The 16,502-nt window shown below is 40.7% G+C and overlaps 1 protein-coding gene across 5 annotated transcripts in view; it reads right to left on the minus strand.

Annotated features, from left to right (window-relative positions):
- Positions 1–5,050: 5,050 nt before the first annotated feature.
- The window catches only part of LOC120066044 (la-related protein 1-like), a 91,316-nt gene continuing 79,864 nt past the window's right edge, over positions 5,051–16,502 (minus strand). For all 5 annotated transcript variants that reach the window (XM_039017120.1, XM_039017116.1, XM_039017119.1 and 2 more), the window contains one exon: positions 5,051–6,956. In XM_039017120.1, coding sequence (XP_038873048.1) covers positions 6,735–6,956 — 222 coding nt within the window. In that variant the 3' untranslated portion in view covers positions 5,051–6,734. The remainder of the gene's footprint in view (positions 6,957–16,502) is intronic.

Genomic DNA, 16,502 nt, shown 5'->3' on the forward strand with positions numbered 1-16,502 from the left:
ATGGCCAATTGGGGTACGTCACTGGAAGCCGAAGCCTTCGAACCCAGAGTGGACCGGGCTTCAGGCAAGCGTTGGCACTTAGACACATTGTTTAAACTTGGGGTTGCCAAGTTCCACGGTGTTCATGGGTGTCAAGAGTGTTGTGTCCTCCATATGTAAGCTTAATAAAAAGAGTCAATTCCCCACAGTCAGACACTCGGTTGTTCAGAGTGGTGAAAAAACAAAAGAGGCATGGAAAAATAAACAAATTCCCCGCAGTCCACAAGGTGCCATTCCACCACTTTAAATGGCGCATTACGGGAGACTCTCTGTTGTCGATCAATGGTGCGCCATGCTCAGGGTCGCCCTGGATTATGCGAACATTGACGTTGGAGTACAGGCTACAATTCGTTGTGCGTCCCCCACGTTTTCACAGCATCATTACATTGACTCTTCCTGAGGCATCAGCGCCCGTTTTGAGGTAGGATATTTCTTCCCTTCTTAAGAAGCAGGCAATCCAAGTGGCTCCTATGTCAGAGGCCCAGGACGGCTTCTGGTGTCCTTTGACAGCTCTTTGGTCTTGGCCATAGTGGAGTTTGGAGTGTGACTGGTTGAGGTTGTGGACAGGTGTCTTTTATACTGATAACAAGTTCAAACAGGTGCCATTAATACAGGTAACGAGTGGAGGACAGAGGAGCCTCTTAAAGAAGAAGTTACAGGTCTGTGAGAGCCAGAAATCTTGCTTGTTTGTAGGTGACCAAATACTTATTTTCCACCATAATTTGCAAATAAATTCATAAAAAATCCTACAATGTGATTTTCTGGATTTTGTCTGTCATAGTTGAAGTGTACCTATGATGAAAATTACAGGCCTCTCTCATCTTTTTAAGTGGGAGAACTTGCACAATTGGTGGCTGACTAAATACTTTTTTGCCCCACTGTATTGGGGATGATGACTTCTATGATCGCCATGGTTCCCCTCGGGCTGTTGCGACCTTTGGTGGGTGATAGACACTCGCTTGGACGCATTGCGGCACCTAAACCGGTCACTCCGGGTGTTCCTGTCTTGCCTATGGGCTCTGGCTCGGTGGAGGGACCAGCAGCATTGGTCAAGTTATATCCTGCAAGGTGATCACGACAGACGCATCCCCCCGAGGGTGGTGTATGCATTGTGAGGGCAGCACAATTTGGGGTTTGGGTGCAGCTCAATGCTGGGAAGGGAGCGTCATTGATCCTTTGTGGCTCGTGGAAATCATTCGCATTTTGTCCCAGGCGCAAGGGCAAGACGGAGATTTGGAATCTGGCCCCTGAAAGGTCCATTCTGAAGGCAAGGGGTTTACCTCTGAACATTATTGCTACTATACAGTCCACAAGGGCACCCTCCATAAGAGGGTTGTATTGATATACAGTTGAAGTCTGAAGTTTACATACACCTTAGCCAAATACATTTAAACTCAGTTTTTCACAATTCCTGACATTTAATACTAGTAAAAAGTCCCTGTCTTAGGTCAGTTAGTATCACCACTTTATTTTAAGAATGTGAAATGTCAGAATAATAGTAGAGAGAATTATTTCTTTCAGATTTTATTTCTTTCATCACATTCCCAGTGGGTCAGAAGTTTACATACACTCAATTAGTATTTGGTAGCATTGCATTTAAATTGTTTAACTTGGGTCAAACGTTTCAGGTAGCCTTCCACAAGACTGATGTCTTGAGATGTTGCTTCAATACATCCACATAATTCTTCTCCCTCATGCCATCTATTTTGTGAAGTGCACCAGTCCCTCCTGCAGCAAAGCACCCCCACAACATGATGCTGCCACCCCAGTGCTTCACGGTTGGGATGGTATTCTTCGGCTTGCAAGCTGCCCCCTTTTTCCTCCAAACATAACGATGGTCATTATGACCAAATAGTTATATTTTTGTTTCATCAGACCAGAGGACATTTCTCCAAAAAGTACGATCTTTGTCCCCATGTGCAGTTGCAAACCGTAGTCTGGCTTTTTTTTATGTCGGTTTTGGAGCCGTGGCTTCTTTCTTGCTGAGTGGCCTTTCAGGTTATGTCGATATAGGACTCGTTTTACTGTGGATATATACTTTTGTACCTGTTTCCTCCAGCATCTTCACAAGGTGCTTTGCTGTTGTTCTAGGATTGATTTGCACTTTTCGCACCAAAGTACATTCATCTCTAGGAGACAGAACGCGTCTCCTTCCTAAGCAGTATGACGGCTGCGTGGTCCCATGGTGTTTATACTTATGTAGTATTGTTTGTACAGATGTACGTGGTATGTTCAGGCGTTTGGAAATTGCTCCCAAGGATGAACGACTTGTGGAGGTCTACAATTCTTTTTCTGAGGTCTTGGCTGATTTCTTTTGATTTTCCCATGATGTCAAGCAAAGAGGCACTGAGTGTGAAGGTGGGCCTTGAAATACATCCACAGGTACACCTCCAATTGACTCAAATTATGTCAATTATCCTATCAGAAGCTTCTAAAGCCATGACATAATTTTCTGGAATTTTCCAAACTGTTTAAAGGCAGTCAACTTAATGTATGTAAACTTCTGACCCACTGGAATTGTGATTGTGAATTATAAGTGAAATAATCTGTCTGTATACAATTGTTGGAAAAATTACTTGTGTCATGCACAAAGTAGCTGTCCTAACCGACTTGCCAAAACTATAGTTTGGTTAACAAGAAATTTGTGGAGTAGTTGAAAAATAAGTTATGATTCCAACCTAAGTGTATGTAAACTTCCGACTTCAACTGTAAATAGCGGGTGTTTACAGCGTGTCATTTGGGGGAAGTATTAGTGCCACTCCAGGGTTTTTAAAAGGGTGTGCGCCGTCTCAGGCCAGTTTCTAAACCTATTGCGCCCACTTGAGATTTGACTTTGGAAGTGCTGTGTGAGGCCCCATTTGAATCAACAGACACTGCAACAGACACTGTGGATCCTCTCCTACAAGATTGCACTGCTCGTGGCTTTGGTCTTGACTAAACGTGTTGGAGATCTCCACGCGTTACCCGTTCACCCCTCTTGTAGAAAGTTGGGTTGTAACATCACTCTAAGGTGACGTTTGTGTCCTAATGCAGCCTTAGTCATGACTATGTCCTACAGGTCTCTAGCTCTACCCTTTTCGCCTCAGTTTGCTTCTGAGGAATAGTGGAGATTACATGCCTTGTGTCTGGTATGAGTGTTATGCATGTACATTGAGTGGACCAGGGGTTGCGCAATACCCAGATACTACAGGTTGGCTTGGAACTCTGGGGGGGGTCTGCCGTGGGCCATTTCATTTGACGTTGGCTTGGGGCTATCCCCATAGTGTTGTACAAAGTTGACAAAGGGAACGTACAGTTATGACTACAACTACTTTTCCCTGAAGGAGGGAAACGAGGTACACCTCTTCGGCCACGTGCCGCCCAGTTCTGGGCTTGGTGAAGAGCGGTACTGAATTGAAGGAATTAATCCGTGACTCTGGTTTATCGCCTGTGGAAGGTGGGGCTTACAGTTAGGCACGGTGTTCATTGGCCTTGTCAGGTGTGATTCTAATGTTCTTCAGTAAAGGGCGCTAGCACGCAAGCTCCCGGTAGCTGTATTGTACCTAGTTTCCCTCCTTCAGGGAACAGTAGTTATGACTATAACTGTAAGGTAGGTAAACCACAACAGTGTCCAACTTTCAGCTGTTGCAGATGCACCTCCCCACGACATCACTCGTAGACTTTCTTCTGCAGTCGGTTGTGTTAGCATTACTGCTCGAACATACCCAATATACAAATGTAGCTTCCTTAAAATCAGACAGAAAAACAGTGGCAGTTTATCAAAATTAGCTGGTTAACTTAATAATCCTGCTTTCTGGAATACCCTACAGGGAAATACAGACAAGTAAATAACATAACGATGACAGAGTTGGTGTTGAAGTTTTTTTTGTCCATTTAATGTTTTATATATATATATATATATATATATATAAAAGGAAAAGCACAATTACTACAAATAACACTAATAGCGAATCACAGCCTACAAAGCAGATATTATGGATATTAAATGCTATAATACAAGATCTCATTCAAGTATTTTACATTTGTTTTTATTCTTTTTTCCCCCCTCATGACAAGCCTAGGATATTGTAATGGTAATGAACTATGAAAAAAAATGTGTGGTTCATATACAGCTATTTTTATTTATATGGCTCTATGGAATTTTGTCCTTTTTTCAGTCCCCAGACAACATTGCCATTCATAACCTCTGAATATTGACAAACCCAAAGTGGGTTACGTCCTCCCTTCCCCTCTTTCTCTCCAGTGTCCGGCCCAGTCCATCTGACACTAGGGGGCGCCATGCCTGGTGTCCTGCTGAGTTCATTGGAGCACCAACTGTTCCATCCACAGGGTTTGATGCACTATGCTAACGATTAGACTGGACACCAAAGGACAGGTCTTATCTGTCCCCTCTATCCTGGTCTAGGACGAGGGGGGGGACACACAGAGGTGACATTCACTGGGGGTGCATTAGGAAAGTAATTTGTCTTTAATTCCTCGAGTAAAAACATTCTTGAGCGATTCAATCAATCATAGAAGCCCACTCAATTGACTCACAGCTCCCTTGAGTTAAACCCACAAGACAGGGAAAAAAAGCTACAAAGAAAGTTAATTGTGAAACTCAACTTTTTCAACAATGACCGTTAATGAAAATGTCCAATTGTCTTCATGTTTGTTTTAAATTTTAACACAGCGGAACCCACCTGTGAATATGAATCACTTCTCAACCTCCAGCAGAAGGGACAGTTATAACTCTTATTTATGCCAATTGATATTTAACTAAAGAGGACCATTACACTTTACACTGATCAATAACTAGTTAGGGGGAATATTTTGACTTTGGCTCATGATATGATTTGTGGAAAGTTTGAATTGCCGTGGCATGAACACACTAGTGCTTCACATCATGCAATTTGTTAATGGAAATCATAAAAAAATATTTTAAATCCTGCAAATTAGCTCTGATTTGAAAATGAACTTGTTCTGGAAACGTGTGATTTGTTGTTGCATTGAATGTCAGTTGACGACCGAATGAAAATGTCCCTTTATTTGTACTATACTATGTTCCCATTTCTGAAAGTCCAGAGGTTTCAACAAATGCATAGCAATACAGAGACATACCCACAGCATAGCAATACAGAGACATACCCACAGCATAGCAATACAGAGACATACCCACAGCATAGCAATACAGAGACATACCCACAGCATAGCAATACAGAGACATACCCACAGCATAGCAATACAGAGACATACCCACAGCATAGCAATACAGAGACATACCCACAGCATAGCAATACAGAGACATACCCACAGCATAGCAATACAGAGACATACCCACAGCATAGCAATACAGAGACATACCCACAGCATAGCAATACAGAGACATACCCACAGCATAGCAATACAGAGACATACCCACAGCATAGGTAGAAACACAGCAAATAAAAAAGCATTATAATTTCAGCCCATTTAAAATAAAAAATAAAAAGTATGTACACATGTAAGGCGAATATATAAACAATAAAACAAGTAGCCAGGAGGTGTAAGTTATCTTCTGTCCAATTCACATTAGTGAAGAAAAAAATAAATCACTCATCTGTTTGATATCATCAGTCCTCTGTCGGATAAAGATGTTATCCACACTAGATTATTATAGTTTCTATCTGACCGTATGTAGCTGTTCATGGGAATAGAACAGGTGGGTTGGGTTCAGGGGTCAGAAGGGAGACCGTCTGTCCATTGGTCGTTCTCCTCCAGATGGACAGAGTAGAGCCTCTGGGGGGAAAAACATACGAGGTGTGTGTGTGGAAGCGGTGGTGGGATGCAATGTTATAGGCCATGCTAAGCTGCAGACTGAAACCCTGCCTTGTTCAGCCCTGGGAAGCAGGCCATTACCCCCAAACATAACCTACCGCACATCTCCCCAAAGCAACCACCGCAGCACACCAGATCTACTGATAAACCTTTCAGCTCTTTTTCTCTTCTTCAAGTAATCAGGATTGGTGATTCCAGAGCCACAAATTGCAAACACACTGAGGGGTGGGCAAAGGGGGAGGCTTTATGACACTTGGAAGCCAGTTTAGCAGGTTGCGTTGAAAACTGTTTGGCAGGCAGGGAGTCACTGAGTGGCCACTACTGTAGGTGGGGACCAATGTTGCATATTTGCAATTATCAATGCTGTACAATCGACATTACGGTGGCGGGGCACAAGTAAAGCAGAAAAAACATTAAAATAAGGCAACTTTCAATGATCTTGTTCATTTTTCATCATTTGGTTTGGTGTTCTTTCATCTATTTTTTCTCCCTCTATTTCTCTCTCGCGCAAAACAGGTTAAATATATATTTTTCAAAGCATCAATTTCTAATCCACCAACTAGATGGTGTCAAGTGGAAAAGGGGGTTGGTCCATCAATAGAAAGGAATCACAAGGTTCGCAGTTGCCATCAAACGTCCTCAGAAACCATGTCCATTCCCCACATTGTAACCACGGGGAGAATATATGCCAAGGTTTGCAAAATAAAATACTTCGTCCACTCCTTCAATAGTCATTCAGTTTCATCTCTAATAAGTCAAAACCCTGGGTGTTTCAAACTAAATAAATCAAAATGGAAGAGCCTTGATTTATTCAAATCACAAGTCATTCTCTCATTCTTGCGGCGCAGAAAATATTTAATAACGTTGAGTTGATCCAAGTGGCTGAGGGTTGTCTGGGGTTACTTTGGTGGCTGGGCGTCTGATGCGGTTGCCGAGGCCTGGACTGCAGGTCGCTGGCTCTGGCTGCTGATTTTGGCATCCTCCCTGGTGGGGCCCTGGGCGAACGGGGCTGGGCTGAAGCCACTTTGGCTGTGGGGGTGGCTGGGGCCCTGGGAGGGGTGGCGGTGGCGACCGTCTCCGCTGGATGAGTGTCTCTTGCGGCCTCCCTCCTCCATCGGGGGCTGCAATGAAGGAAAATGGTGAGGTGTGGGATTAACTGGGGCTCTACAGACGTTCTAAAAGGGCAATTCAACGTTAAAGGAATTACACTGAGTCAGATTATTCACTTTAAAATCTATGCTAAACAAAAACCATTGATTTCAAAGTTTAACAAAGCAATAAACTCTATGCACAAGGACTACTTTGAACATTTCACAAACACACATTTACTGGATGAACTGTGCAGATGCAGTGTGGTAACAGAATTACGGTAAAATCTCCCTCAGTTTTCCCGTGACCACATTTTTTCAAAACTTTGTTAAGTATCTGCTTCGAAATAAGATTCAAAAGATGTCTGCGGAAAGAATGGGGTGTCAGCTATGACATACAAATCAAAATGTACTTGTCACATGCTTCGTAAACAAGAGGTGTAGACTACCAGTGAAATAATTTCTTCCCAGCAACGGAGAGAAAAATAATACCATGGCTATACACGGGGTACCAGTACCGACTCTGTGCAAGTGTACGAGGTAATTGACGTAGATACAGTGCATTCGGAAAGTATTCAGACCCCTTTGTTACGTTGCAGCATTATTCTAAAATGGATTAAATAAAAATCCTCAATCTACACAAAGTACCCTATAATGACAAAAAAAAAAAGTTTTTAATTCAAAGTAAAAAAAAGCAGAAATACCTTCTTTACATAAATATTCAGGCCCTTTGCTCGAAATTGAGCTCAGGTGAATCCTGTTTCCATTCACAATCCTTGAGATGTTTCTACAACTTGATTGGAGTCCACCTGTGGTAAATTCAATTGATTGGACATGATTTGGAAAGGCACACACGTGTCTATATAAGGTCCCACAGTTGACAGTGCATGTCAGAGCAAAACCCAAGCCATGAGGTTGAAGGAATTGTCTGCAGAGTTCCCGAGACAGGATTGTGTCGAGTCACAGATCTGGGGAAGGGCACACATTTTTTGGGGCAGCATTGAAGGTCCCCAAGAACATAGTAGCCTCCATCATTCTTAAATGTAAGAAATTTAAAACCACCAAGCCTCTTCCTAGAGCTGGCTGCCTGGCCAAACTGAGCAATCGGGGGAGAAGGGCCTTGGTCAGGGAGGTGGCCAAGAACCCAATGGTCACTCTGACAGAGCTCCAGAGTTCCTCTGTGGAGATGGGAGAACCTTCCAGAAGGACAACCATCTCTGCAGCACTCCACCAATCAGGCCTTTATGGTAGTGGCCAGACGGAAGCCACTCCTCAGTAAAAGGCAATTGACAGCCTGCTTGGAGTTTGCCAAAAGGTACCTAAAGGACTCTTATAACATTATAAAAAATATTCTCTGGTCTGATGAAACCAAGATTGAGCTATTTGACCTGTATGCCAAGCATCACGACTGGAGGAAACCTGGCACCATCCAGCATGGTGGTGGCAGCATCATGCTGTGGGGATGTTTTTCAGCGACAGGGACTGGGGATACTAGTCAGGATCGAGGCAAAGATGAACGGAGCAAATTACAGAAACATCCTTGATGAAAACCTGCTCCAGAGCGCTCATGACCTCAGACCGGGGCGAAGGTTCACCTTCCAACAGGACAATGACTAAGCACACACAGCCAAGACAACGCAGGAGAGAGGCTTCGGGAATGTTCTTGAGTGGCCCAGTCAGAGCCCGGACTTGAACCCAATTATACATCTCTGGTGAGACCTGAAAATAGCTGTGCAGCGACGCTCCCCATCCAACCTGACAGAGCTTGAGAGGGTCTGCAGAGAAGAATGGGAGAAACTCCCCAAATACAAGTGTGCCAAGCTTGTAGTGTCATACCCAAGAAGACTCGAGGCTGTAACCGCTGCCAAAGGTGCTTCAACAAAGTACCGAGTAAAGGGTCTGAATACTTATGTAAATGTGTTTTTTTTGTGCAATTCTTTTTAAACCCAGTTTTTCTTTGTCATTGAGGGGGGGGTGGGGACAATTTAATCAATTGAGGCTGTTTTAATGAATAAGGTTGTGACGTAACAAAATGTGGAAAAAGTCAAGGGGTCTGAATACACCGTATGTACACTACTAGTCAAAAGTTTTAGAACACCTACTCATTCAAGTTTTTTTTTTGGTTCCATCCGCAGTGTCTGTGAGATGTGGTGTGGATGAACGGATGATCTCCGCAAGTATATTTCCCATCGTAAAGCATGGAGGAGGTGGTGTTATGGTGTGGGGGTGCTTTGCTGGTGACACTGTCAGTGATTTAATTAGAATTCAAAGCACACTTAACCAGCATGGCTAACACAGCATTCTGCACCGATATGCAATCCCATCTGGTTTGGGCTTAGTGGGACTATCATTTGTCTTTCAACAGGACAATGACCCAACACACCTCCAGGCTCTGCAAGGGCTATTTTACCAAGAAGGAGAGTGATGGAGTGTTGCATCAGATGACCTGGCCTCCACAATCCCCCGACCACAACCAAATTGAGATGGTTTGGGATGAGTCAGACCGCAGAGTGAAGGAAAAGCAGTGCTCAGCATATGTGGGAACTCCTTCAAGACTGTTGGAAAAGCATTCCAGGTGAAGCTGGTTGAGAGAATGCCAAGAGTGTGCAAAGCTGTCATCAAGGCAAAGGGTGGCTATTTGAAGAATCTCAAATATAAAATATATTTTGATTTGTGTAACACTTTTTTGGTTAATACATGCTTCCATATGTGTTGTTTTGATGTCTTCACCATTATTCTACAATGTAGAAAATGGTAAAAAAATAAAATAAAAACCCTTGAATCAGTAGGTGTTCTAAAACCTTTGACCAGTAGTGTACATATAGGTAGGGGTAAAGTGACTAGGCAACAGGATAGATAATAAGCAGTAGCAGCAGCATATGTGATGAGTCCAGAGTTAGTGGAAAAAGGGGTCAATGCATATAGTTTGGGTAGCAATTTGGTTAACTATTTAGCAGTATTATGACACCTTGAGTTGGAACATTTTTATTTTGGTTATTGAACTACAGTAGGTGAAGTGTATTTACATCCGGTAACGGAATTATGGTAACGGATTTACATAACGGGTCCCTGATCTGTACTATACAAAAATGCAAATTATGGCAATGAATATCACTCTATTTGTGGTGATGTATCCTGAATAGGTACACAAAAAGGTAGAAATATGCAATATCCTTCTTTTGCATATTTGGTTATTCATCAATACACTGGCTGTTATTGTAATGAGCTCTGCCCCTAAACAAGACCACATTTGGTTGGTCCGGACAAGGCCAAATCTTAAACAATCAGACATCTACGTTTCACAAATTTGGCCATATTAGTAAAGCACAGTAATGCACAGTAGATATATTCAAGACAGTACATTACTGTACTCTATGAGCGTGTGCTGTACTTAACTCTACTTTTCTATACGGCTGTACTGCGCTCTACTGTACTGTCCAAACTTGTAAAACATCGATGTTTATGGACTGACCAAAATTCAACTACTTTTCAAAGTCAATGGACGTCCGGTGTCGGTGCTCAGTTGGTGAGGATGCTTGCTACAGTAAATGGAAACAGAGTAGGTGGTAGGTGTCATTGAGCCGCGAGAGCTGACATTAACTGGAGAGAGAGAAAGAGGGGAGAGAGAGAGAGGGAGGGGTTGTTCACAGTCTTGTTTTGACCAACAGACGACAGAAAGAGAGAAACATAACAGTATGCGAGTAGAAGGGAGGACAATAGCAGGTGACCCAACTGTGGTTTGTGACTAGTAGGATTCCCAATTGTAGCTAATTCACTTGCAGTAATTCTGTTACAGATTTGGTAACAGAATAACGAGTTTTAATCACTTAATAATTCATACACTTGATGTCAGTAAAAACACTAACTAATTGTTAGGTCAACCTTTACTTGTTACTTCTGTGAACATTCATTATCCTCCCTCATGAGGGAAAGAAATGAGAAAATATCTTAAATATATATGTGGGTTTTTGGTAACGGAATTACAAGGCACAGGGCAATGTTTCCTAATCTTACAGAAGGCAAATCATTTATCCAAAACAAAATATAAGTGTTGAAATTACTTCAACATGATTGTGTTTTTGATCCCTTTTCCATTGGTTTGACCAGAATGCAAAGCCTTTGCTTATTCCACATTGTTAGGATGGAATATGGTTTAAAAAATGTATATATGCCTTCATTTCTCAATTATATAGACTCCTGGCTTTCATTTGACATGCTCCTATGAACTTCATATGTTGGTGCTCATGGGTCCTTTTACATGGAAATGCCTCTTACAGTTCGTACTGTAACAGTGTCTCAAATGGCACCCTATTCCCTATATAGTGCACTACTTTGACCAGAGCCCTATGTGCCCTGCTCAAAAGTAGTGCACTATGTAAGGAACAGGGTGCCATTTGCGATGCAGGCCAAAGAGTACAGGGTGACCAAGGCAGGCCTGTTCTTTGTTAAAGGGATACTGAGAGAAGTGTGTATTTTTATTTCTCGGCGTGCAGTTTGGAGATTGAAGTTAGCATATTGTTAGCTTAGCTGAAAGTCGCCAGCTCCTCTCAAAAGCAGAGGTAAAAACCGTGTGGTTGGTCATTTACAGTCTTATAAAGCTATACATAGTAATCAAATCAAATGTTATTTCGTCACATGCGCCGAATACAACAGGTATACAAATACAACCTTAGAGTGAAATGCTTACTTTACAAGCCCTTAACCAACAACGCAGTTCAGAGAAATAAGTGTTATATCGATGTTATAAAATTGTTAATTTCACTGATAATCATAACAAATGAAATTCTATCCACTTCCTCATTCTTTCCCCGTTATCGCATAAATATTTATAGAGGTCGCAACGTTTCACCTGTCCCATTATGGCTTCTGAGCGCACGGGCAGCACCCTTGACAGATAACCCATGGGGGTGGCAGGTAGCCTGGCAGTTAGAAGTGTTGGGCCAGTAACCGAAAGGTTGCTGGATCGAATCCCCGAGCCGTCAAGGTGAAAATCTATTCTGCCCTTGAGCAAGGCAATTACACTTAATTGCTCCAGGGTCGCCCTCAATAATGGCTGATCCCCTGGCTGTGACCCCATTCTCCAAGGGTGTCTCAGAGGGAGTGGGATTTGCAAAAAAAGACATTTCACACCCAACACTTGTACAGGTTACCACCTTGTACATACATTGAAAAAGGACTATATAAGCACCACCTAACTATTCTATTATTAAATACAACTTTGATATTAGGTATGTCTTAACGTTTAAACAGCAAAGAATACATCTAAAAATGACGTGAATTCACAATTCAGATATGGTCCTGCGTATGACGCTAGGGGGCAAGCAGTTCAATCTACCGCTGACCTGGCTACCTACCAGACGGTCGTCACCGGTTACTACAGTTACAAAGTCACGAAGCCTGCGAATTTCTACAATTGATCTTCTTAAAATGTGATTTTAAACCTAATGTTAACCTTATGCATAACCCTAAATGATCAAATTAAATAAAAAATAAATAATGAAATTATTATAATTTCTAAACACATTTTTGTTTTCATGAATTTACGATATATACAATTTGAACTTTGTGGCTGTGCTATCTAGTGGAAACACTACAAGACAGCACTCACCTTACTGCTGTCCCCCACCCACTCAGCAACAATGGTAGTTAATGCCATTTTAGGCTCTCTGCTGTGTGCCTCGCCTCTCCATGTTCTCAGTTGTCAGTAGTGACGGGACTTCATTGTAGGCCTACTTGCATAACAATCATTGTACTATTTCATGTCATCTTGTGGTCTGCTTCTAGACATGCCATTAGGGCAACATTGAAGCCGACATCCTCGACCATTGACAAATGGTGCATATCAACTGCAATCATTTCTATAAACAGCGCTGTGATTTTCCCACTCTATTCCTTATCGCAATGCTGCCAGCAACCGGTTGAGTCTCAAGGTGCCTCCCTTTCAGCATTGCACCTGTACTGTCACTGATGCTTATTTCCACCTCGCTAAGTTCACATTTCACAACCTTCTCATTTAACTTCTTAAAGTATTGGCATACAGGACTTCGCTGCCGTCACTTCCCTGTCTCACTCTGCCATTTTTTTGTCAACGGTAAATGGGGATGACGTGCGGAGCGGTTTATATCCGTGGCAAATCATTTTAAAGATGCCCATCCCCTCCTACTAACTTTGCAGCATTGTTGCGTTAGGTGTTGGTTTAATTTAACATGTCCCCTTTATGAGGATGATTGGGACCTGTTAGTGGTGGTTGTAATAACTGCACTGTGATTTTAGTTGTCAACAACAACAACAAAAAATTAGGGATTTTTTTCCTAAATCTTAATGGTCCCAATTTTGTTTAAACGTCACACCCCTACTCTAAACATCTCTATGCAACAGCGATTCTTTTAATGTTAACAAACCCACTTGCTCAGTACTTCGACCCTACAAAAGCTTGACGAAGCATGATAGCCCTCACGTAGCCAGCAGTGAAAAAGTTGTAGTAAAGGTGTCTAAAACATGTACTTTGACAGGTTTCCCTAGTAGTAAAAAGTAGAAGAGAACATGTAACTTTGACAGGTTTCACTAGTAGTAAAAAGTAGAAGAGAACATGTAACTTTGACAGGTTTCACTAGTAGTAAAAAGTAGAAGAGAACATGTAACTTTGACAGGTTTCCCTAGTAGTAAAAAGTAGAAGAGACCATGTAACTTTGACAGGTTTCACTAGTAGTAAAAAGTAGAAGAGAACATGTATCTTTGACAGGTTTCACTAGTAGTAAAAAGTAGGAGAACATGTATCTTTGACAGGTTTCACTAGTAGTAAAAAGTAGAAGAGAACATGTAACTTTGACAGGTTTCACTAGTAGTAAAAAGTAGAAGAGAACATGTAACTTTGACAGGTTTCACTAGTAGTAAAAAGTAGAAGAGAACATGTAACTTTGACAGGTTTCACTAGTAGTAAAAAGTAGAAGAGAACATGTAACTTTGACAGGTTTCACTAGTAGTAAAAAGTAGAAGAGAACATGTAACTTTGACAGGTTTCACTAGTAGTAAAAAGTAGAAGAGAACATGTAACTTTGACAGGTTTCACTAGTAGTAAAAAGTAGAAGAGAACATGTAACTTTGACAGGTTTCACTAGTAGTAAAAAGTAGAAGAACATGTAACTTTGACAGGTTTCACTATTAGTAAAAAGTAAAAGAGAACATGTAACTTTGACAGGTTTCACTAGTAGTAAAAAGTAAAAGAGAACATGTAACTTTGACAGGTTTCACTAGTAGTAAAAAGTAGAAGAGAACATGTAACTTTGACAGGTTTCACTAGTAGTAAAAAGTAGAAGAGAACATGTAACTGACAGGTTTCACTAGTAGTAAAAAGTAGAAGAGACCATGTAACTTTGACAGGTTTCACTAGTAGTAAAAAGTAGAAGAGAACATGTAACTTTGACAGGTTTCACTAGTAGTAAAAAGTAGAAGAGAACATGTAACTGACAGGTTTCACTAGTAGTAAAAAGTAGAAGAGAACATGTAACTTTGACAGGTTTCACTAGTAGTAAAAAGTAGAAGAGAACATGTAACTGACAGGTTTCACTAGTAGTAAAAAGTAGAAGAGACCATGTAACTTTGACAGGTTTCACTAGTAGTAAAAAGTAGAAGAGACCATGTAACTTTGACAGGTTTCACTAGTAGTAAAAAGTAGAAGAGACCATGTAACTTTGACAGGTTTCACTAGTAGTAAAAAGTAGAAGAGAACATGTAACTTTGACAGGTTTCACTAGTAGTAAAAAGTAGAAGAGAACATGTAACTTTGACAGGTTTCACTAGTAGTAAAAAGTAGAAGAGACCATGTAACTTTGACAGGTTTCACTAGTAGTAAAAAGTAGAAGAGACCATGTAACTTTGACAGGTTTCACTAGTAGTAAAAAGTAGAAGAGAACATGTAACTTTGACAGGTTTCACTAGTAGAAAAAATTAGAAGAACATGTAACTTTGACAGGTTTCACTAGTAGTAAAAAGTAGAAGAGACCATGTAACTTTGACAGGTTTCACTAGTAGTAAAAAGTAGAAGAGACCATGTAACTTTGACAGGTTTCACTAGTAGTAAAAAGTAGAAGAGACCATGTAACTTTGACAGGTTTCACTAGTAGTAAAAAGTAGAAGAACATGTAACTTTGACAGGTTTCACTAGTAGTAAAAAGTAGAAGAGACCATGTATCTTTGACAGGTTTCACTAGTAGTAAAAAGTAGAAGAGACCATGTAACTTTGACAGGTTTCACTAGTAGTAAAAAGTAGAAGAGAACATGTAACTTTGACAGGTTTCACTAGTAGTAAAAAGTAGAAGAGAACATGTAACTTTGACAGGTTTCACTAGTAGTAAAAAGTAGAAGAGAACATGTAACTGACAGGTTTCACTAGTAGTAAAAAGTAGAAGAGACCATGTAACTTTGACAGGTTTCACTAGTAGTAAAAAGTAGAAGAGAACATGTATCTTTGACAGGTTTCACTAGTAGTAAAAAGTAGAAGAGAACATGTAACTGACAGGTTTCACTAGTAGTAAAAAGTAAAAGAGAACATGTAACTTTGACAGGTTTCACTAGTAGTAAAAAGTAAAAGAGAACATGTAACTTTGACAGGTTTCACTAGTAGTAAAAAGTAGAAGAGAACATGTAACTGACAGGTTTCACTAGTAGTAAAAAGTAGAAGAGAACATGTAACTTTGACAGGTTTCACTAGTAGTAAAAAGTAGAAGAGACCATGTATCTTTGACAGGTTTCACTAGTAGTAAAAAGTAGAAGAGAACATGTAACTTTGACAGGTTTCACTAGTAGTAAAAAGTAGAAGAGACCATGTATCTTTGACAGGTTTCACTAGTAGTAAAAAGTAGAAGAGAACATGTAACTTTGACAGGTTTCACTAGTAGTAAAAAGTAGAAGAGAACATGTAACTTTGACAGGTTTCACTAGTAGTAAAAAGTAGGAGAACATGTAACTTTGACAGGTTTCACTAGTAGTAAAAAGTAGAAGAGAACATGTAACTTTGACAGGTTTCACTAGTAGTAAAAAGTAGAAGAGAACATGTAACTGACAGGTTTCACTAGTAGTAAAAAGTAGAAGAGAACATGTAACTGACAGGTTTCACTAGTAGTAAAAAGTAGGAGAACATGTAACTGACAGGTTTCACTAGTAGTAAAAAGTAGGAGAACATGTAACTTTGACAGGTTTCACTAGTAGTAAAAAGTAGAAGAGAACATGTAACTGACAGGTTTCACTAGTAGTAAAAAGTAGAAGAGAACATGTAACTGACAGGTTTCACTAGTAGTAAAAAGTAGAAGAGAACATGTAACTTTGACAGGTTTCACTAGTAGAAAGAGTAGAAGAGAACATGTAAAACTTTGACAGGTTTCACTAGTAGTAAAAAGTAGGAGAACATGTAACTTTGACAGGTTTCACTAGTAGTAAAAAGTAGAAGAGAACATGTAACTGACAGGTTTCACTAGTAGTAAAAAGTAAAAGAGAACATGTAACTTTGACAGGTTTCACTAGTAGTAAAAAGTAGAAGAGAACATGTAACTGACAGGTTTCACTAGTAGTAAAAAGTAGAAG

The sequence above is a fragment of the Salvelinus namaycush genome, chromosome 21, assembly GCF_016432855.1.
Source record: "Salvelinus namaycush isolate Seneca chromosome 21, SaNama_1.0, whole genome shotgun sequence".
Classification (NCBI taxonomy): Eukaryota; Metazoa; Chordata; class Actinopteri; order Salmoniformes; family Salmonidae; genus Salvelinus; species Salvelinus namaycush.